This window comes from Crocodylus siamensis, chromosome 15, assembly GCF_052110815.1.
Source record: "Crocodylus siamensis isolate JL-2025a chromosome 15, ASM5211081v1, whole genome shotgun sequence".
Taxonomy (NCBI): domain Eukaryota; kingdom Metazoa; phylum Chordata; order Crocodylia; family Crocodylidae; genus Crocodylus; species Crocodylus siamensis.
The window spans coordinates 31,496,188-31,518,228 of record NC_143409.1 but is presented as its reverse complement, the minus strand read 5'-3'; the positions used below and the strand labels follow the sequence as shown (position 1 = coordinate 31,518,228).

General features: G+C 42.5%; 1 protein-coding gene across 7 annotated transcripts in view; it reads right to left on the bottom strand.

The window, feature by feature from the left end:
• Nucleotides 1–22,041, bottom strand: part of HERC1 (HECT and RLD domain containing E3 ubiquitin protein ligase family member 1) — a 185,013-nt gene that overhangs the window by 100,927 nt on the left and 62,045 nt on the right. For 6 of the 7 annotated variants that reach the window (XR_016439229.1, XR_016439230.1, XM_090028113.1 and 3 more), the window contains exons 17-25: nt 21,784–21,975; nt 20,035–20,256; nt 14,749–14,922; nt 12,324–12,438; nt 12,119–12,239; nt 6,806–6,977; nt 5,080–5,386; nt 2,646–2,766; nt 1,226–1,277 (exon numbers count right to left, since the gene is read on the bottom strand). Coding sequence is in view for 5 of the 7 variants with exons in the window: in XM_090028113.1 (XP_089884239.1) it covers nt 1,226–1,277; nt 2,646–2,766; nt 5,080–5,386; nt 6,806–6,977; nt 12,119–12,239; nt 12,324–12,438; nt 14,749–14,922; nt 20,035–20,256; nt 21,784–21,975 (1,476 nt within the window). In the remaining 2 variants the exon portion in view is untranslated. The remainder of the gene's footprint in view (nt 1–1,225; nt 1,278–2,645; nt 2,767–5,079; nt 5,387–6,805; nt 6,978–12,118; nt 12,240–12,323; nt 12,439–14,748; nt 14,923–20,034; nt 20,257–21,783; nt 21,976–22,041) is intronic. The other variant, XM_090028116.1, reaches the window with a different exon arrangement.

Sequence of the window (22,041 nt, the reverse complement as noted above, 5' to 3'; positions counted from 1 at the left end):
ATAATCTAGATGGTACACATCTTGGAAGTTATCTGCCTACTATTTTTTTTTATTTTTTCTATTACTATTATATGCAGATACTTACATACACCTATATCCGATCCTTCAAAACCACAATAATTTAATACCAAAATTCAGAAATTAGATGATTATTATCACCACAGAAAAATGCTTCAATATCTAGAATATTATGTATTTTAAATTTTCTTTGAGTTTGCTGAATGTATTATTGGTCTTTATAGCTCTGTTTTGCTTTCTGGTGCACTATCAAATGACTAGAAATTGACTAAAAAAGCACTGCAATATACATATCACACACTGGTATTAATTTACTTATGAATGACATACCAACTCCCAATAGATCAGGACAGTCATGCGCTAACCTCTGTTGATCCATAAAAATGTGTGCAAAATTGCATCTCTTGATGTACATGCATTGTAAAATAGATATCAATGCAGAACCCCATTTCCCTGTGTTAATGACCGCTTATTTATGTAACACATGGTGGCTAGACTGGGGGCACGAACAAAGACTCCAAGGAGGAGCATGTATAATGAGATACATCACTGCTGAGGGCATACACTGGTCTAAGAAAAGCAACAATGATGAATCAATAACAAAAGAGCAAAAGGCCCCAGAAGCCCAATGGAAGACATTCATCTCTTCTGTCCCACAGTCGCCATAAGCATCCTACAGCAGGTTTTTCAGACTCCTGCTGAGATAACAGCTGAACCTGACCTAGTAACAGGTGGAGACAAGATATGCAAAGCTGGAGTGCTAATCAACCAAAAAACCTGAAAGCAGCCCTAATCATTCAAAATATTTAAGCTTCCCCAAACTGAAAACATATCATAACTACACATCAAATCCTGTTGATTTTCCAAGGCTTTAGCAGAGAGTGGACAATGGATGCTGTTAATGATAACCAGCTGCTCATTGTTGAGAGATGTATACAACTGTATCTCTCACTAAAAGACAGACTTAAACTTTACTTGCTCCATTACTTGCAAGATGATCTCTGATGCTCTTGAGAAAGAAAGAAGCCCATCGAGATCCCTCAGATTGAAGTGGAATCATTTACCAAAGCCAGAAATTTGATTCATATACACCAAGCAAAATAATGTGCAACAGTCGAGTAAGTGATTTGGGTTCTGCATTATAATTCTGAACACTATGCATTATTTACACCACAAAACAAAATCTTAACCTAAACAAAAATCTTACCCTTCTTTCGATGCGAGGATGCCAAGTCCAAATCAACATTTCGCCTTCCACTCTACATTTTGAAGAATAAATACAAAATCACATTTAGAGTCATAGACAAATTGGACTGGGAGAGATCTAGAGTAGCCATGTAATCCATCTCATTGCTCTGAGCAAAATCATTTCTGTCAAAACAAATCCAGATAAATGTCTGTCTGACCTGCACTTGAAAACTTCCAGTGACCAAATTTTCACAATTTAAAATAACCTGTTCCAGTGCACAGCCATCTTTGTCGTTATAAAATTATTCCTATTATCTAAATAAAAATCTCCTTTACTTCAATCTAGGCTCATTATTTCTTGTTTTATCTCCTGTGGACATAGAAGAACCAATTGCCATCCTTTTCATAACAACTATTTTTGTATTTAAAGACCTGTCAAACTCCACCCCTGCCTCCAGTCTTCTCTTCCCTAGATGAAATAACCATAATTTTTCCAATCTTTTCTTGCATGTGTTTTCTAGCCTTATAGTAATTTGCTCTCTTTTCAATTTGTTCACATATTTCTTAAAAAGTGCGGTGTTCCAAAACTGGATACAGAACACCAGATAAGGTCTCACCAGTGTTGAATGACGCAGAAGAATAATTTCTTATAATTTCTATGACACTCCTGTGAAAACATCCAAATATACTATACAGGTTTTTTGTTTTTTCAAAATACTACATTATTGTTCACACCTACTCAGCCTGTGAACCATTAAAATGCTCAGGTCTTTTTCTGCAGTATTTCAGCCTCACCAATCACACCCTATTTTATATGTGTATAAACCTATGTATTGGATCATTCCTTATTGAGTGTAATTTGCACCTGCCTTTATAGAATTTCGTCTTATTTATTTCAGACCATTTTTTGAACTTAAATGTCATTTTCCATCTTAATCCATTTCTCTGAAGTGTCAGATACCCTACCCAACTTGGTGTTATTTGTAGATTTCATCAGCAAACAACATAACTGAGAACATATCCCATTACTGAAAAGTATGTCTTGTAACTGCCATAACTGGACAAGCCAAAGGAAAAGACCCTGAACAAAATATTTCCACTCATGCAAGTACGTTACTCTTGGAAACTTAAATCTAGACTATGATCCTTAAAAGATTCTATTTACATAAATCAGACTTTTGGAAAAAAAATCTGCTGCAGAACTTTCAATGGGGTAATTCACACAACAAAACTCCAACTTTTAACAATTAAAGAGTTCACTTTTGTCCAATCAATGTATTCCCTTATAACAATGCAGGTGGTCTGTAGTAGGTCTCTTCTGTATTTCCTATTAATGAATAATGCTGCTAAGCAGAATAGCATGTTTAGGATACATTGCATATGTGAAAAGAGAGAATACAAAAGTGAAGCTACACGACATCACATTAAATTTTACGTACCAGTGAATAACCCTCTTCATCTGATTCAGGCTGAGATAAATCAGATTCACTCCTTGATTTAATCAGTCTATAGCTTGAACTAGTATGGGCTGAGCGACTCTCTGCAGTAAGACTTTCACTCCTGTTCACAAATAAACACACACAAGAGAAAACCGTTCATAAATATTCACTGTAGAATATATAGCAAAGTAAATTAGCAGCAGTTAGATCTTGTTCTACAGCTGCTCTGCTAAGGATTTCAGGATATAAAATTCAAAATTAACATTCAATTCATTAAGAACATAAGCACGTATATGTATCACTAACTTATATGTCAGATAACAACCAGCATTACAATAAAATCTCAACTCAGCTAGCAACACAGCTTCATTTGGGAGAAACTAAACCTCTTGACTCTCTTTAGCACCCTCAATAGTAAAAAGGAACCAAGGGCCTTCTTACAATTGACTATCCAAGCTCTTTGGTAAGTGTTAAGGACAATGTGCAGAAATAGTTATGCTGTGAATGGAGAGACATGATAATAAAAGAACAAGTGGGTGAAAAGGAACTAACCTTATTTAAAACCCACCCATTAAATGCACCCACCCATTAAATAATCACCCTAAGGTTGATATTCTGGAGATTAAAGCCTTGTTGACAATGAGAGACACTGCCATCCATGCTTTAATGCTTGGGCTACCAGCAAACAGTCAAAAAAGAGAATTAAAAGGGTATGTAACATGACAGTTTTCAAAAATATCTATTAAAATTTTCTGCTTAAATATAGTTGAAATGTTTAAGAGTAAAATAAGAACTAAAACACTGAGAGGCTTACTGAGAGGCTTTCAGTATAACACTACCGAACCACAGGATAACAATTTTATTTTAAAATTACACAATTACTACCTAGAACTCCTGAGATTTTTAGGATTAAATTATTTTAAAAAATTAAGTAGACTACTCCATATGTTCTCACATACCACATGCCCTCAAGTAGCAGGCACACTTTGTTTTAAGAAGGTAGAACAAAGAAAAATATATTTTTTCCCCATAGCTTTTCATGCCAAAGCATGGACTCATTTTGCTAAATATTCCTGGGCAGGTGTATCACTCACTCTCTTCTTCCAGCTGAACAGACAAAAGCTGCTGCCAATTGGCAGTGGTTATCACTGGGTTCAACTTTGAGCTCTGAAGTTGGAAGGACAGGGTGACTGGTACCATGTGCATCCACACGTGCAATTAGAATGGAGCAATAAATTCCGGCTCAGTTAGTGCCAGAGTCTGCGGCTCCCAGGAGCAGCATATATATGTGCATCTGGAACTGCAGCAGTTAAAGCCAGGACGAAGCAGCCTTGGGCAGTCAGCCCCGGACTCCAGGTTGTGACATCAGGCAGCACAGAGGCTGGCTGAGGAATGAGGGTACTACAGTGTGGGGCTAGCCAGCAGGAAGCTCTCGAACTGTAGCAACCTAATGCTACAGCCAGCCCCGGCCACTGTCTACATGTGTGCTGAGGCAGTGTAAATTACTCTGCTGTAGGATGGTACTTGTCCCAGACAGCGCTATCTTACAGCAGAGTTAATTAATTTACATGTAGATGGTGATGCTTTACTGCAGAGCTAATTAGTCAACTTGACAGTAAAGTGCATGTGTAGAGCCACCCACTGAGAACTGGATTATACCCCTCCTGTATGTGGGCCTAGAAAGGCAGCACAACCCCCAGCCCAGCCATTACAGCATCCCCATACCTGAACCCTTACATAGAAAATCACCTTCCTCAATTAAACGTGCACCCTAATTTAGGATGGATAATTTTGGGGAAAAAGGTGTGGGACATAGGCAAATATAATATTTACTTTGCATGATGTTTCTGTTCTTTTGCCTAAATGAAACTTTCACTTAGTTTCCAGCTCTCCTAAACTTAACTAACGCAATGCAATTATGTGTTTTCCATAAAATATTCAAACATATTTCTATTCACATCAGATTTTTTGAGCCATTTACCTTTAAACCAAAGTCCAATTTTTCCATGCAAAAGGAAACACGTTAGCAAACATTACACATGACAACTTATGTACAAATGCATTTTAAAAGAACAAAATAATAAAAATTGAGAAAAATTAGGACATTTTCAGCTATATAAAATTATTTGAAATCCCACATGATCTGGGTTTCATTCTGATCTCTTTACCCACTATACCAAATTTTAAAAAAAGTTAAAGCCTGGCAACCTTCTTATACTATATTGATGATGCCAGAATGGACATACATTTTATATGTTAGTACTGCTTGTGGAACAGGGGAGAGAAGCTCCTTTTATCCTCTGAACACAAGCTTTATGTTGTGTTCTATCATATTGCAGTTTGCCTTCAAAGGTAAGCCACACATTTTGCAAAGCAATGTTAGAAGAACAGCGAAAAATGAACTGTACTCTGTTACATGGTTAATGACTCCCACCTAGTCATCAGTCCAATTCCCTCAGGAGTACTAGTTGAAGGTTGCTGCAACTGTCCTTCCTCCCTTCGTTTCTGGAGCTCCTCAATAACGGGGCTTACTCCTAAGATCAATAAGGCACATCTATGGATCACTGAGTTGCATGCAGCAGTGTACACATCTTGACCCTCTGGAAGATCTGTGCTGATTCTTCGTTCCTGTTGAGTCTGAGTAGGTTGATCATCAACTCTAGTCCCTGTCCCAACGTTCATTCTATCTCGATCCCGACTGCGAGCTACTTCACGTGCTGATAGGAAACATTGAAATATTTCTGTAACATGCAACACAAAAACAAGGTCTTAACTTCTGGTAAAACTAAATGATCACAAATTAGTCATCTGCACTTTAGGCTAAAATTGACATTCCAAAAGGGGAAAATATACATACGCACACACATACACACACACATGCATACACACACGCATACACACACATATATGCAAATAATGCAAAAAGACTAATTAGTCAAGTATTTAAAATGTTACGTTTAGAGGACATCAACATTTGATACACAATTTCTTCCGTTTCCTACTATAATCTTAATTCATAGTTAGGAAGAATGAAACAAAATAAAATTCTATAGCAGCTCTACCTCTGAATGCCTTTGGACAGTCAAACTAAACAAAAAATCTAGTACACTACCAGCACACCACACAAAACTTTTCAATGTTGCCAGAATTACAAGGTTTGATTGTGTTGTTATAAACTACTGTGTCAGATTTTCGAAAGTATAATCAGGCAAAAAACTCGACTGCTAGTCTCCAAATATTTTCAAGAAAGACTGGTTAAGCAGACTGTAGAAAAAAGTGGTCTTTTAGTAATCAAGTCTAAAGAGACACTGGTAGCTTCCAATCAATGCTGAAAGGCCCAGAGGCAATATGGGGGAAAAAAGTCCTTTTGTCTTTCTACTTAAAAGATGGATATAATTAAAAGGAAAGCCATATCCCTAGAAGAAGTTAGATGGACTAAACCCCAAGTGACTTAAATAAGACATCGGGGTCACTCTACTGCCCCTGCCAATTCTTCTGTCTTAAATTCTTCCAAGCTTCCTTATAGAATTATATTTCTAGATATCATCCAGTCTCCACCACTCACTATTCACAGTAAATGGTATCTCTACCTCCAGTCTGCTCTGAGGGAAATACCCCACAGCTTTTATCAAAGCTTTGGTCACTGAGAAGAGTCTGTCAAAGCCGTGGCACAAAGTATGATAATATTTTGAAAATGTATTTTCAAAGAGCCAAGTATTTTTCACAATACATAATATTATAATTTTCAAGTCAAAATAATATCCATGAGGTTTCAACAACAAAATTGAGCTGATTTATTTTAGGTCAAATTCACCTTCCAGGATTTTTCCAAAGCTATCATAACTTTGCTTGGCTACAGGATTCTAGGAATCTCACAGTATTAAGAAAATTGGTCACTTGAGCGTAGCTGCATATGGCTTGATCAAGTAGACACACAGACACGCACAACCTCCCATAACAATCTATACACACAACAAAAACCTTGGAATATTTTTTCACTTTTTAACTGAATAAATACATGAAGGCTTTATAAAAAAATAACCATTTGACACTGTTTTTAGATATCTGAAGACAAACCTTCTAAATCCATTTTTCATTTGTTTTTGTCTCTCAATTTATTGTTTTTCCCAGAAAACACTACATGGTTAATGTTTACTTACTACCAGCTGTCATAACTTCATGCTCTCTTTCCTCTTCTTCGTCTTCTTGCTCTGGATGCCCTTCCTCTCTGTCTCTCTCTGCCTGCTCTTCCATTTCAGCCTCTTCATCAATGGTACGGGTAAAAGAATGTTCTTGAGGATCGGTATCTGCAGACTCCAGGTTTTCTGACATCTGACAGATGTTTAAAATTACATTGTGAAATCACTTTTCACCACACAAAAAAGTATACAGATATTACTTTATTTAATAACTTATGTACCAAAGTTATTCTCCCATGGGAAAGTAGTATTTAGGATTCTGCATCAAGTAATTAGTGATTGTAGAAATCGATTTCCGCTGAGATTTTAATCACAGAAAAAAGTTAGGAAACTGGAACTGATGTTTCTTAGTGTAACTGTTATTCACCTCATTTATATACCTACATCATCATCATGTGCTTTTTCCTAGAGTTGCAAGAGCCCAAGCCTGAAACTCTGTAACAAAGCATTCATAGGTTCCTGAGAAGAGTTCTCTTTAAATTTTAGAACCTTAAAATGTTTCATTGTGTGGTCAATGTTTGAGCTGATTTCAAGTGATATGCAATACTCACTCAATCAGTTTTGCATTAAGAACTGAACGTTACATTCTTACATCCTTGCCTTCAAATTCACTTGAAATTAAATGAACACGGAAGCTAATCACGAAAAAAGCAACATTGTTAACTGGAGGAGATAAGAAAGAAACGACTATGAATTACAGAACAAGGCTGTCCAACTGAAGTCCCAGCTGTCACTCCTGCTGCCAGAGTCCCTGGGCTCCCACTCCTTCCTCCAGCTTCCATTTCATGCGAATAGCCATCAACAGCCTGGCAAGCTTGCGATCTGCACTGCCCACAACCCACAAGTTGGACAGCCCTGATATAATATAGCCCTGACTGGTAGTTTTTGCTCTCATGCCTCATAAGTCATCCTTTAATTGCACTGACTGTGTGCTATTTAGACAGGGTCATGTTTAAACTAAAGGCTTTGTAAAGTACTCTAAACAAATAATAATTCATATATAAACAGGAAATCATAACTTGCTTATATTCATATTTACATGAATATAACATGACCCTAAATATAAGACAACACTCCAATAATTAGATTCTATACAGGGAAAACTTATACATTTATTATAATTTTCAAGGTACAGAATCGAATTATTGGATATTTTGCTTTAAAATTTGTCCTCCTCTCACTGCTACAGCAGGAAAAATAAATCGGGAGAGGAGGGAAGATAGCCCTCTTGCCCTCTCCCCCGCAGTTGCTTCCCCCTGCAGCCTCATCCTCCCCTTCCTTACTGTCAAACACTGCTCTCTCTGAGCACATAGAAAGAAAGAGTAAATTTAAAAAACACTGACCTTGAAACAGGCATACCTGTAATGATTTGCATAAGTACCCATAGACTTAGTTCACCCAGAAATGATATATTTTACTTTTGAAACTGCTGCAAGGCTTAACACAGGTACTCCATAAACACACTTTTAAGCAACACTTTTCTATTTCTTTATACATAATACAAGCTACGCATATCAGTCCAGAGCCTAAAAGCTCATAATTGACAATATATTTCATTGGGCTGGGCTCCACCAGAGTCAACAGCATTTCAAGCAATGGTGACCCTGCAACTCAGCACTGCTCAATATGTGTGTGTACTCCAAATGCCCCCACAGGGATCCATGTGCTAATTAGCCCCACCCCCCATGATGGGAACCAGATGTTCCTGTCTGGAGTCCTGGGATGCTCCAAAAATGTATATGCTGATGAAGTGCAGGGCAAACTATCTGGAAACACCTCATGGAGGGCAGGGTCACACTAACCATATGCACCAGGCTGAGAGAGGAGGCAACAGAGAGATTCTGGGTGAACTGTTTGGGGTATGGTTTGGCAATGTTTGCCAGACACTGAAGGCTAGTAAAACAGGAATAATTCGAAATTGGGGAAAAAAAGGTGCAGCTCAGATAAGGGAGTAAAGGGGAAGTAAAAAAGTATTTGATGTAATGGCTTACCATGATCTGAAAGAGTCAGTGCAGAGGGAGACTGCATTCAATGTGCCCATTATACCATACATCTAAATATACCATATTTATATATATCTAAATCGGAGGGGCTGCACTGGTCCATCTTTGTGGTAGGAAAGCAAGTGATTAATGTATGTTTTGTAATGATTTAGGGGAGGGGTGTCCAACCTTTTTGAATGAGAGGCCAGATCATGAACTTTTTATCACCCAGTGGGCTGGTGAGCCATATTCAAAGACCTCACAGGAAGTGGTATCACATCAGGAAGTGATGTCATGTTACCTTTGACACCAATGAAGTTGCAGGAAATGACAATGAAATGGGTCTAACCAGTTCAAAACTCTCCCTCTATAGCATCCACCTCTGCCACTGTTCGGGACAGGATACCGAGCTAGATGCACCATGGCACTTTTTATGCACTTATGTTCAGAAGCTCTTACGTTCTTTGGCTGAGCTTCCAAACTATGGCTGAGATTTGCAAAAAGGGGTAGATAGGTATGGTACAAAGTTGTCATAAAAGATTTGGAGCCCTCTAAATCCCATTCATTTTAATGGAAGTTGGCCTTTTGACTCAGCTTTAAAAATCTCAGCCCAAGGTGCCAACCAAATAAGTCAAAATATATTTTGCGTTTCTATGCAGTGCATCTGTTGGGGCTCTCCAAGAATTTTACAAACATTAAATGAACCTCAGGATATCCCTGCTTTTGAGAAGAAATGTGGTGGTGAGGACATTCTAGGAACATCTCTCACTCTCTGTGTGTGATCTGCTTCTACTGTCCTTGGACCACCCTAAAAGGGCCCTCACTGCCACATTTCCAGTTCAGAGCAGCTAAAGTGTAAGTGGGTAGGAAGGGCTTATTTTTTTGGCAGCAGATTTGAGTGGCCTGAAGCTAGTGAAGATGTACCCACAATTAGTCACTGACCAAAGTGGGAACACAGTTGTCCTCACTTATTAACAAGTCTCCAAGGCCCTGCACTGTCTTTACCTATATGTTGCTCTCATGTCCTCTTGCTTTCCTAAACCTCACGAGAGTAGAGGATTCCCATCATGCCTACTGGACTGCCATCACCGGATAGCTGTCCTGGTTCTAAGGCTGTACTTCTGACTCTTTCATGGCCTCTTTTAGGGTGCATACTTAGAACTCTGACTTTTCTTTCCCGCCCATTTTGCTGAATTGTGATTATTCCCATGGGGCATGAATGTAGTTCAGTGGCTATGTTTCTGCTTTCTCATACAGAGGCAATGACTCTCACAAAGTATGGCATATCTTAGTAGGATAAAAACGTTTTGAAGACCACACAGAAAGCAATAAGCAGTCTTTACATGAGCTTACCAGGTATCAACCACCTGCTACTTGGGTTCCTGACAGGTACAGACACAAGTTTATTAGCACGTTGCTCCAGAGTGAGTCTCTGTGTCATAGCCTACATCAGTTCTCAGATCTAGGGAGTCTGACCCCTCCCCAGCCATAGGCTTGTCACGTTATACCAATCTGCTGGTCAGTGCAGACCCGGCCGGGCTCCTCCCATCCCCAGTAGCATGTGGGAAGCCAGCTTAAGCTGCATGCCACTTTTCCTGGCCCCTGCTGACCCAGCTGGGTCCGTCCCATCTGGAGCAGCATGCAGCTGAAGCCGCGTTCCCATGAGCTGCTGGGGACAGGAGGAGCCTAGCTGAGTCTGCACCAGCCAGCAGAATCGGTGGCAGCACTGTGTGCCGCTCAGGACAGGACGAGCCCAGCTGGAGCAGCAGGGGCTGAGCTGCATTTTCCCCTTGCCTGCGCTGCTCAGTCCCAAGCGGCACACAGCACCAATGTCGCTTTTGCTGGCCGGTGCCGATCCGGCCAGGCTCCTCCCGTCCCCAGCAGCACGTGGGAATATGGCTTCAGCTGCATGCTGCTCTGGATGTGACAGACCCAACTAGGTCGGCACCAGCCAGCAGAAGAAGCAGCGGAGCCATGTGCTGCTCAGGATGGGACGAGCCCAGCTGAAGCAGCAGGGGCTGAGCTGCATTTTCCCCCTACCTGCACCAGTCAGTCCCGAGTGACACACTGCTCCAACACTGCTTCTGCTGGCCGGTACTGACCCGGCTGGGCTCCTCCTGTCCCCAGCAGCACGTGGAAAGCCAGCTTCAGCTACATGCTGCTCTGGATAGGACAGACCCACCCAGGTCAGCACCAGCCAAAGCGCTGGCAGAGCCATGTGCCACTTGGGACTGACCAGTGCAGGTAGGGAGAAAGTGCAGCAGAGCCCCTGCTGCTCTGGCTGGGCTCATCCTGTCCCGAGCAGCACATGGCTACTCCTCTTCCCACACACACCACATCAGCAACGTCAAGCTGACACGGCGTGTGTGGGAACCTTATCCCTTCCCCAGCCCTTCAGCAGCCATTAGGAAGCTGCTGAGGGGCTGGGAGAGGGACAAGGGATGGGAACAAAAGTAAACAGTGTTTACTTTTGTTTCCCATCTCAGCACCGCAAGCCTCAGAAAATGGCTTGGTGGGCCGCATGTTGGACAACCCTGGTTTAGGGGTTTATTATGCGAGTTAAAGGATGTAGGAAATGTGTACTAGCAGATAGATAGATCTATATAGATATACCAGCTAGTACACGTTTCCTACATCTCTCTTGATATGTAGATATACATAGACATATACATAAAAGTTATATATCTATATCTGTAAACATAGATCAATAGACAAGAGCTATCTATATATATTTATAGCTCTTGTCTATCGATCTATATTTACAGATATAGATAGATATATAATTGCTGTGTATATGTGTGTATATATACCTACATATCAAGAGACTGAGAGACCTTTTTCTGGTAAAAATATAAGGTTCCCATCAACATGTTCACCCAATATGGACCACGTGCTTTATAGTCTTGTCAGCACTGGCAGCATTTCATCAACTTCATAGTCAGCTTTTCCGTTACTGAGCACATGCAGCAATTTAAGAATAGTAAATCTATGTAAGGAGGGTTCCTTGTATGAGAATGTAATGCGGACAGAGGAAAAAAGTCTAGTCTTGTATTCAAGTAAGCGTGGTATTTTTCTCATATATTTGCTACAGACTACTGAATCTTTAGGTACACGCTCTACATTTTAGTTTGTAAAACATGTCTTAAAGACAACATAATTGAACAAGATCCAAAAGTCTTGCAGCAAGAACAAGAGATTTTTGTTTTTAGAGTTCTCATCAAATCACAGAATATATAAAATATTTCATTAAGAAATACAGCAACATACAGCAAGCACCAGTAATCACTCTCACCCATCTGTCTCTTGAGGATGACCTAGTTTGAATCAGTTCCATATTCTTGCAGGCAAGCAAGCGACTCCGAACTTTATATACACAGCGATATACTTCTGCTAGAGCTTTGCCAGGCTGATATCTGAAAGAAGGAGAGTCATAGAAAAAAGATCCCACAACCTTAAAAACATAAATAAATTATTAAAGGCAGTTTCAAGTTACTTGCCTGCTCTCGCCACATGCTTGGCTAAGTAAATTTGTGTGTTTCAGCAAAGATGCGAGAACAAATCTCGACACAGTATCCAAGAGTGTCTCATTACTTAAGGTTGCAGTGTCCCAATCTGAAAATAAAATGAATCATTAAAACTTGCTGATTTTTCCAAAATAAATAATCCTGAATACATTTTAAGCAGTATCAATAATGAAATAACCCTCCCCTTATACTTTTCCAATGTGCATTAAATAAATTGAAAGTAGTTTTACATAAACCATGATGCAACCAGCAAGGAGTGAACGAAAAATGTAATTCTCGGAACATCTTGAAATAAAATCAAATTAATGACATCCTCATTTGTTTCAGGGAAATGTCAAGAACTAACAAACTAATGTTGAAAAGACTTGAAAGGTCTCAAAGGAACCCTCCAACCACACACTTCATTGCATTTTACTGAAAAAAAATTTTACAGCAACACTAGTAAGATGGACCTTTACTCTGTTTTAAAATTATGTGAATTGCTTATAATTTTCTCTGCAATCTATAAAATGGAATATTCTTAACAGATTCAGAATCTAAATTAGAAAGAGCATTTAATTAACAACATAACCTATACCTGGTCAAACACTGCAAAATTGTAAGTTACAAAATATTGCACAGAATCAATACAAGTTTGAATAAAACAAATGATTTTAGAGACAAATTTTTGGACACTCAGAATAGTTAATTTTAGCTTTTTACCTTTTCTCCAGATTGCTCATGAAAGGGCATAAAATATTAATAAGATTTTCCATCTGTTAGGTTTTTAAAACAAATGTTATGATGTTGAAAAACAACTTTTAGTAACTTTTGTAATCTTCAAGTTCATAACTAGCCATATACAAGTTCTTCTTAGTCCAGAAAAACTATATTTCATGAGAGACTCAGGGCACAAACAAAATACAACCTTGTAGCACTACAAAAAGCAAGCATACAGCCCTTCTAGTAGTCGAAGCAGTACAAAAAAGGTGAAAGCACTACAAAATAGTACCCCTTTCAAAAAGGAAAATCTGTGTTTGGAAGAGGGAGGGGCAGGAGTGACTGACTTGCTAATAGCCTACCCAGTGGTGTGGAGCTGTCAGGGACCTCTGGTGAGACTGCTATTGACAACACAGGTTCAACACCCCAGCCGGAGCTGGGTCTCTTAAAACAGCAGCAGCAATTTTGATGCAGGGACTCTGACAGCAGCAGCACTTAGAGGACTGGTGAAAGCAAGGAGAGTAGATTCACAGCTGCTGTGTTTCACAGCTCTTGCTCTCCAGAGGTCACCAGTGGATCATTGACAACATGTACCTTTCCCAGGCAGGGGCGAGGGCAGTATAACAAGGATCAGACTCTCCTGGGAGTGAAGGAGCAGTCTGCTATCAACCCTGTCTGAAAAGTCTTCCTTTGAGGCTTTTTTGCAGCTCTTCATCCAGAGGGATGGAACACCCATACACCCCCATTGCATAAGATTCTAACAGCACTTTACAGAGGTTTTACAGCCTCAGTACTTGGTAGCACTACAAATGGATGCCACTCTCTCAGCAACTTGGACACTGGCTCACAGATCTGCCTGCTGAGTTTGAAAATCACCAAGCTCTGATGCAGTTGTGACAATTTAAAAGATCAACACTTATTTAAGTACTTTTTCCCCTTAACATCTGATCTTTTCAAACTGCTAGTGGTTCAAAAATTAGATTGCAAAAATCAGTGGCACTTCTCAAATCAAGCTCTCCTCTAGATTTCAAACCCAGTAACATACAAAAAACGTCTTAGTAACTAGGTCAAAGATTCTACCAAAAAAACAATAAAATATGGAGTGTATTTATGAGTGTTGTGGATGTTTGGAATGAAGATTATCAAGTAACAAGAGAACTGGTTGTCAGAATACATAATGCTTTGTTAAAGGCTTTTAGCAGGGGTGTCAAACATATGGTCAGATCTGGCCCACAGAACCCCATTATCCTATCTCCAGTTCTGCCCCTGGGTCTGAACAGATCCACACACGGCATGGCATACACCCAGAGCACAGGTCCAGTCCACACCCGCAGACTGCCTCCCTCTCCCTCTCCTCCCCCAGCATTCAGTGATGTCCAGCTAGTGTGGCCACCATGTGTAGTATAGCTGCTGCTCTGGTCAGATGGTGCTGCATGCTGGAGCAGCTGCCAGATCAGGTATGCTGCGGGTGAGGGAGAGAGGTCCATGGGCTTGATCTGGCCCCACATTACCCATGTGGCTTATGAATCCAAATGAGTTTAATGCCACTGATTTGAAGCACATAAAGTAACATGAAAAATTATCAGAAATGTGAACACTGCTGTATCCAGAAATGTGAAAACTGTTGTATCATTGAACGTCAATCTTCCAGACTTGCAAGATAGGTAGAATTCTATTTCTCTTGTTCTCCTCATCTTACCTTTACTGACAGCATAGTCCTGCATACTGATCCAGAGACTACGGGCTGGCTCTTTTGTACAACCCAAGGCCAAATCAACATAGACAGCAATCTCAGGTCGCAATTTATAATCAAATGGCTTCTGCTCCTCATTTCCAGAAAGGGCAACCTCCAGCAGAGAACTCATGCATTTTTCTACAGGAAGGGAAGCATTTACTCATTAGATTCAGCAGATTTTGATTGGCGCATGCATCCAATGGCTTTTATATCTATTGACGGAAGTATATACCACTAATATCTCCATCAAACCATTAGGAAGAACTCAATAACCCCTGCTATATTAGCCAGAAGTATTCTCATTATCTGACTTTAAAATTGGCCCTGTTACCACACAATTGTTCTGTAGTTTCATAGTTACTAGGGTCGGAAGGGAGCTCAGCAGATCATCAAGTCCGACCCTCTGCCACGGGCAGGAAAGGATACTGGGGTCAAACAACCGCAGCAAGGTGTACATCTAGCCTCCTTTTGAAGACCCCCAGGGTAGAGGCCAGCATCACTTCCCTTGGAAGTTGGTTCCACATCCCAGTCGTCTTGACTGTGAAGTAGTGCTCCCTGATGTCCAGCCTGAACCTACTCTCAGTCAACTTATCGCCATTATTCCTAGTTACTCCTGGTTGTGCTTGGGGGAACAGGGTTTCTCCTGTTCCCTGCTGGTCCCCCCTGGTAAGTTTATAGACGGCCACCAGATCCCCATTTTCTGAGGCTCGCGGTGCTGCAGCAGGAAACAAAAGTAAACACTGTTTACTTTCGTTCCCACCCCTTGTCCCTGTCAGCAGCTTCCTAATGGCTGCTGAAGGGTTGGGGAAGGGACAAGGTTCCCACACATACCATGCATCAGCTTGATGTTGCCGATGTGGTGCGTGTGGGAAGAGGAGTGCAGACCCGGCCTGCCTCTTCCTGTTCCCAGCACCACATGGGGAAGTCACCACTTCCCAGCCCAAGTGACTTGCCACTCCCGGCCCACAGGTGAGAGGCAGCTCAGCTTGGCCACCCAGCCCCGGGTCACTGGTGGAGGCGGAGCAGCGCGGGCATGTGCCTCCTCCCCCAGGTAGCCCCTTGCAGGCTGGAACTCTGCCAGCCCACAAGAGAAAAGCCACAGTTATATGTTTTTCTTCTTTAAAGGAGAACCCATTTTTAATGTTTGCTCATGACCCTTTCATATATTCTTGAGGCCTACTTTTGGGTCACGACCCATGTTTTGAGAAACGCTGGCCTAGATCATGCCCGACCAGTGCGGTCCAACATCTTTTTGAACACCTCTGAAGATAGAGAGTCCACAACTCCCCTAAGCAGTCTGTTCCACTCCCTCACTGTTCTAACCGCTATGAACAAAGGGGCTGGTACTGGAAATACAGCGAGGTTTTCAGGCTCTGTTCTGTGCCTTGTCAGTTAACACATGGACAAAAAGAAAAGGGGAAGAGGTTCTCTCTTTAATTTCTACCTCTTCCCATTGGCAAGAAGCTGTTGGAAATTTCTTCCCAAGGTCTTGTTTGACTGGTGGCAGGATGCGTGGCAGGATGCCTGCTGCCTCATGGGGCCCAGGTCAGGTACTGTTTTTATTTTGGATTTTAAGCCACATTTCCAGACCCATTTCATTGTCACTTCTTGCAACTTTATTGGTGTCAAAGGTCACATGACATCACTTCCTGATGTGATACCACTTCCTGTGAGGTCTCTGAATATGGCTCGCCGGCCCACTGGGTGATAAAAGGTTTGTGATTTAGCCCCATATTCAAAAAGGCTGGACACCCCCATTGTACGGCATGCTTTAAATTAGCTTCACTGGGGGATGGGGCCACAGGGGGAAATGACGATACTTCCCAGCCAAGACAGGCAATCCAATTTTGAGATCAGAGATTTATAACTCCCTTTTTTCTCTTAACTATGGAACAGACTAAGTCAAGGTAGGCAAAAGGTCAGAGGGAAAATAAAGACACAACGAAAGGAAGTAACTTGACTGACCAAAGTCTTAAGAAAGAGAAGGCACAGGATCATCTGTGTACCATCTACTCTGCCTCACAATGTGGCAGCTACTCTGTAGACAGCACCTGCCTAGAATTATAAAGATGAAATACAAAAAACAAGACCTAGGAATAATGGGTGCAAACTAGTGGAGAGTAGGTTTAGGTTAGACATTAGGAAGAAATTTTTTACAGTAAGGGTGGCCAGAGTCTGGAATGGGGTTCCAAGAGAGGTGGTGCTATCACCTAACTTGGAGGTCTTCAAGAGGAGGCCTGACAGTCACCTGGCTGGGGTTGTCTGACCTCGGTCCTCTTTCCTGCCAGGGTCAGGGGGTTGGACACAATGATCCACTGGGTCCCTTCCAACTCTATAATCTAAGACATACCTAGGTAAGTGGTAGGGGTCTGGATAGTCCTGGGATCCGGGGGGTGGTACATATACCCACAGGAGGCTTTAAATGCCCCTACACTAATGGTCATAGTATGGGGAACAGGCAGGAGGAACTTGCCCTCCGTCTAGCTAACACAAACCCAGACACAGTGGGACTCACTGAAACATGGTGGAATTCAACGCATGACTGGGCAGTAAACATCAAGGGCTACAGACCGTATAGTCAGGATAGAATGGGGAGGGAAGGTGGGGGTGCGGCGCTATGTCAAAAAGCAATACACATCCTCAGAAAACAGTCAGAGGAGGGGCACACTTAAGTGCTCTGGGTTAGAATACAAGGGCGACGGGGGTAAAGGGACTTAACGGTGGGTATCTACTACAGACCACCCAACCAGAGGGAAGAGCTGGACCGGGAATTCTCGGGTCAGCTTGTAGAGGCAGTTAAGTCAAGGGACGCGGTCATCATGGGTGACCTAAACTACTTCGACATCTGCTGGGAGGAGCAGTCAGCCAGGTCCGACCGCTCACATAGGTTCCTAGCCAAGATACAGGACTTCCACCTAAACCCAGGAAGTGCACAGTCCCACCAGGGGAAATGCCTTGCTGGTTCTGGTCCTGGCCACAGGCAACGACCTGGTGAGGGGACTGCGGGTTCTTGACCACCTGGGCGATAGCAATCATCGCCTGCTGGAATTCACCATCCAGCGCAGGGTATCAGAGGCCTGCAGCAAGGGAGCAGCCCTTGACTTCAGAAGGGCCAATTTCAATGAGTTAAGGAGATTAGTCGGGGAGGCACCGAGGTCCCGGAGAGGAGGGGAGTCCAAGATGAGTGGTTGTTCCTTAAGGAGACGATCCTCTGAGCCCAAAGGGTGATAGTCCCAACACAAATCAAAGGGGGCAAGAGTGCTCAAAAGCTCCCATGGCTCACCAAAAGCATTCAGGAATGTCTGAGCACTAAAAAGAGGCGTACACCAAATGGAAGGGAGGAGCCATCACCAAGGAGGATTATACCTCCATTGCTCGAGATTGTAAGGGGGGTGGTCAGGAAGGCTAAGGCAGAGACAGAACTGGGGCTAGTGACCCAGATCAAAGACAACAAGAAATCTTTTTTTAAATACATAGGGAGTAAAAAGAAGGCACTGCGTAACGTGGGGCCCCTGCAGGACACACTTGGCAATCTGATGGTTTTTTGCCTCCACATTTCTGAGCAGGAACCAGGACATCCCCCTGCACTGGGATCCCGGACAAACTCAGGAGAGGCACAGCTGGGCCCAGGGTCAGAGAGGACCTAGTCAGGAAACTTCTGGTGGGACTGAACGTCTTCAAATCAGCAGGTCCAGATGATCTCCACCCCAGAGTGCTGAGGGAATTCGCAGAGGCCATTGCGGGACCCCTGGCACAGCTCTATGAGCACTCATGGTGCTCTGGCAAGATGCCAGAGGATTGGAAAAAGGCCAATGTGGTCCCCATTTTCAAAAAAGGAAGGAAGGAAGACCCAGGAAACTATAGGCCCGTTAGTCTTACCTCAGTCTTGGGGAAGCTCTTTGAGAAAATTATTCAAAAACACATCTGTGAGGGACCAGCAGGGGAGATTATGCTTAGGGGCAACCAACATAGGTTCATTAGAGGCAGGTCCTTTCAGACCAACTTGGTTGCCTTCTATGACCAGATCTCTAAATCCTTGGACGCAGGTGTCGCGGTAGATATAATCTTTCTGAACTTTAGGAAGGCCTTTGACACTGTCTCTCACCCCATTCCCATTAAAAAATTAAGCGACTGTGGCATTGACACCTACAAAGTCAGATGGGTCGCAAATTGGCTGGAGGGCTGCACCCAGAGAGTGGTGGTGGATGGGTCATTTTTGACCTGGAGGGATGTGGGCAGTGGGGTTCCCCAAGGCTCGGTCCTCGGGCCCCCATTGCTCAACATCTTCATCAGCGACTTGGACGAGGGGGTGAAAAGCACCTTGTTCAAATTCACAGATGTTACTAAGTTGTGGGGAGAAGTGGGCATGTTAGAAGAGAGGGACAGGCTACAACTAGATCTGAACAGGTTAGAAGGGCAGGCAGATGAGAATAGGATGGGTTTCAATACTGACAAGTGCAAGGTACTGCACTTAGGAAACAAGAATCAGCAGCATACCTACAGGCTGGGGAACTCCATTCTCGTCATCACAGAAGCAGAAAATGATCCTGTACTTGTAGCTTTAACTGCTAGTCATAGATACTTTAGGGGGGGGGGTTTATGCCAACACTTTCATTTTACAAAATATCACCTGTGCTTTTTTAGATAGAATTTTCTTTTAGAAAAAAACAAAAAATTGCAGTTCTAATTTTGTATACTGTAATAAGCCAGTAAATACAGAGACCTTAACTTACAGAAAAGTTTTCGCAGTATATGCAAGTACAAAAATGATAAATATTTGCTGGTTTTATTGAGGGGTTTTTGTCCTTTCAAACCACTCTTAAGAATTGGCCATTTGTGCCTTTCTTCCATAGCCAAAACCAAACTACTACACATTGTCAAATCATGAGCCTGAAGACAACAGGCAGCTTAAAGAGATAAATGCCTTTACAGCTCCCGACTCTATTAATATTTTTCAGTTTTTAAAGTTCAGCTTCAATAATTACCACCATGTTAAGTTTACTGTGTCCTAGCCCTGCTACTTTAAAAAAAAAAAAAAAAAAAAATCAAGCTTCTAAGAAATGTGGACACTTGAGTTCATGAAAGATGGAAGGTAAAAAGGCATTGAACTCTTATTGCCTAGCCTCCCAATATCCTAAACAGCCTGCAGGAATGGCAATCTTAAAAGGTAGTAAGATTATGCAGCAACAGAAGAACAAAGTATTAAAAACTTCACATACATAATCAAGAAACAGCTGTGTATCAAATTACCTAAATGAGGAATATCCATTTCTACTCCATCACTGAAGAGTGGTGTTTTTAACCAATAGGCTGTATCCTGTTCTTCAGGGGACACTGGAGGTCCCTGAAGCATTCCACCAAGACAGCGTCCTATAAGCAGAGCTACAGTTCTCTCTAAATCAACAAGCCATACCCAAGATTGAGCAGGCTGTGGTAAAGGCACTCCAGCAGGATCAATAAGTTCAGGTCCACCTAAGTATTAAGCAATAATTGGACAAATCAGACTTTTTTCACACTGTTAAACAGACATGGACATTATGTGACAACTTAGTGCTTTTTTTGGCTGATGTGGCCAATAATGTCACTGATACATGCCAGTGCAGGCACGCAGCCGGAGCATGCACACAGCCAGGAATGCAGCTGGGCAGCATGGAGAGCAGCGTCCTGCAGGCAAGTCTGGTGGAGGGGGTAGCTTGTGGGGGAGGGCAGATCAATGCCCCCATGGTGAGGGAGGGAGTGGGCCTGAGGGAGGTACTGCCCAGCTGGGGCTACGTAGGGGGTGGGACAGAGCCACAGGGGCCAAGGAGGAGGTGGCAGCTTCTGTCTGCTGCATGCACCCCCAGGGGAAGCATGGGGGGGGCATATGACCCCTGGATTTGTATGCAGGCAAGGGCAGGCTGCCCGCTGAAGCCAGAGTCTGCACCAGCCTCTTCCCAGCAGGGGGGCTGGGCTAGGGCTACGCTTGGCATATGCAGGTGGTGGTGCTGGGTGTGGGGGCTATGGGGAAGCTACAGTGAATCTGGGGTGGCTGTAGCCTACCCCATAGACACCCCCCCCCAGCAGTGCTGCTGCCACCTGCACCGCCCCTACCAGCCCCAAGCACAGCCCTGGCCCAGTCCTCCTGCCGGGAAGAGTCCAGCACAGTCACCAGCCCCCAGCCTGCCCTAGCCCTGCATGCAGATCCAGGGGGCATATGTCCCCCATGCCTCCCACAGGAGTGCATGCAGCGGCAGGAGCCGCACCCCACACTGAGCAAGCTGCCTGCCCACAGCTCTGTCCTGTGCCCCACCCTGGCTGGGCAGTTCTTGCCCTTGGCCCAGCCCCAGCCCCACTACCTCCTTCACTGTGGGGCCTCGACATGTGCCCACCACACTGCTTCCACTCCACAGACATACCAGACAGATGTTGCTCTCCAAGCTGCGGGGTTGCATATTGGCAACTGGATAGGTATCGGCTGATATGGCTCATTAATAATTGGCCACTAGTATTAGCCAAAAAAATCTTCATCGGTGCGCCCCTATTTTTCTCCATTTTCTATTTTATAAGAACCATAAATATTTCACAGCACTTGTTACAAAATAGTAATTTTATCCATTAAAGTTCATTTTAATCAAACTACAAATAAAAAACATAATATTTTGATATTAGAGTATTATAAATATATGATAGCATGCCTGGAAGGTTTTCAGTAAAAGTACATGTTCACATGTTAATATGACATTTTAGGCAGCATTCTCCCATCCCTCATACACCTTAAACTCCCAAAGTGAGTAAGATTTTTAGGCTTACAAGATCAAACTCTTTGTTTTGCGGTCAAAATATTTCCTTTATAGCAAATCTGCGGTAATAAATTTAAAAGACTAGAAAGGAAGGACAGTGAAACACTGTAGCTTAAAAAATCACACCCTAACTGAAGATGGTTAAATCACATTCCAATTTAGAGAGCAAATTTATCTATCTCCTCCTTTTTCAGTCAAAAATAACAATTATTTTACTTACCATGAAGTGGCCACTGTAATTCTTGATCTTCTAGAAGGGCAGCAGCAGGCAACAGTCTATTAAGGCGATCTAGAGGTGGCAACAGATCTAGCAGGTAACTCAATAAAGGACGGGCTACTGACACAGGCAGTAACAATAGCGAGTTAACAATCTGACAGAGCATACTGCCAGCTGCAGATACATAAATTACATCTAAAAGGGAAAAAAAAAGAGAGAGATTTTCAGTGAATTTGAATTGCTCTTTTACTTCATCAATAT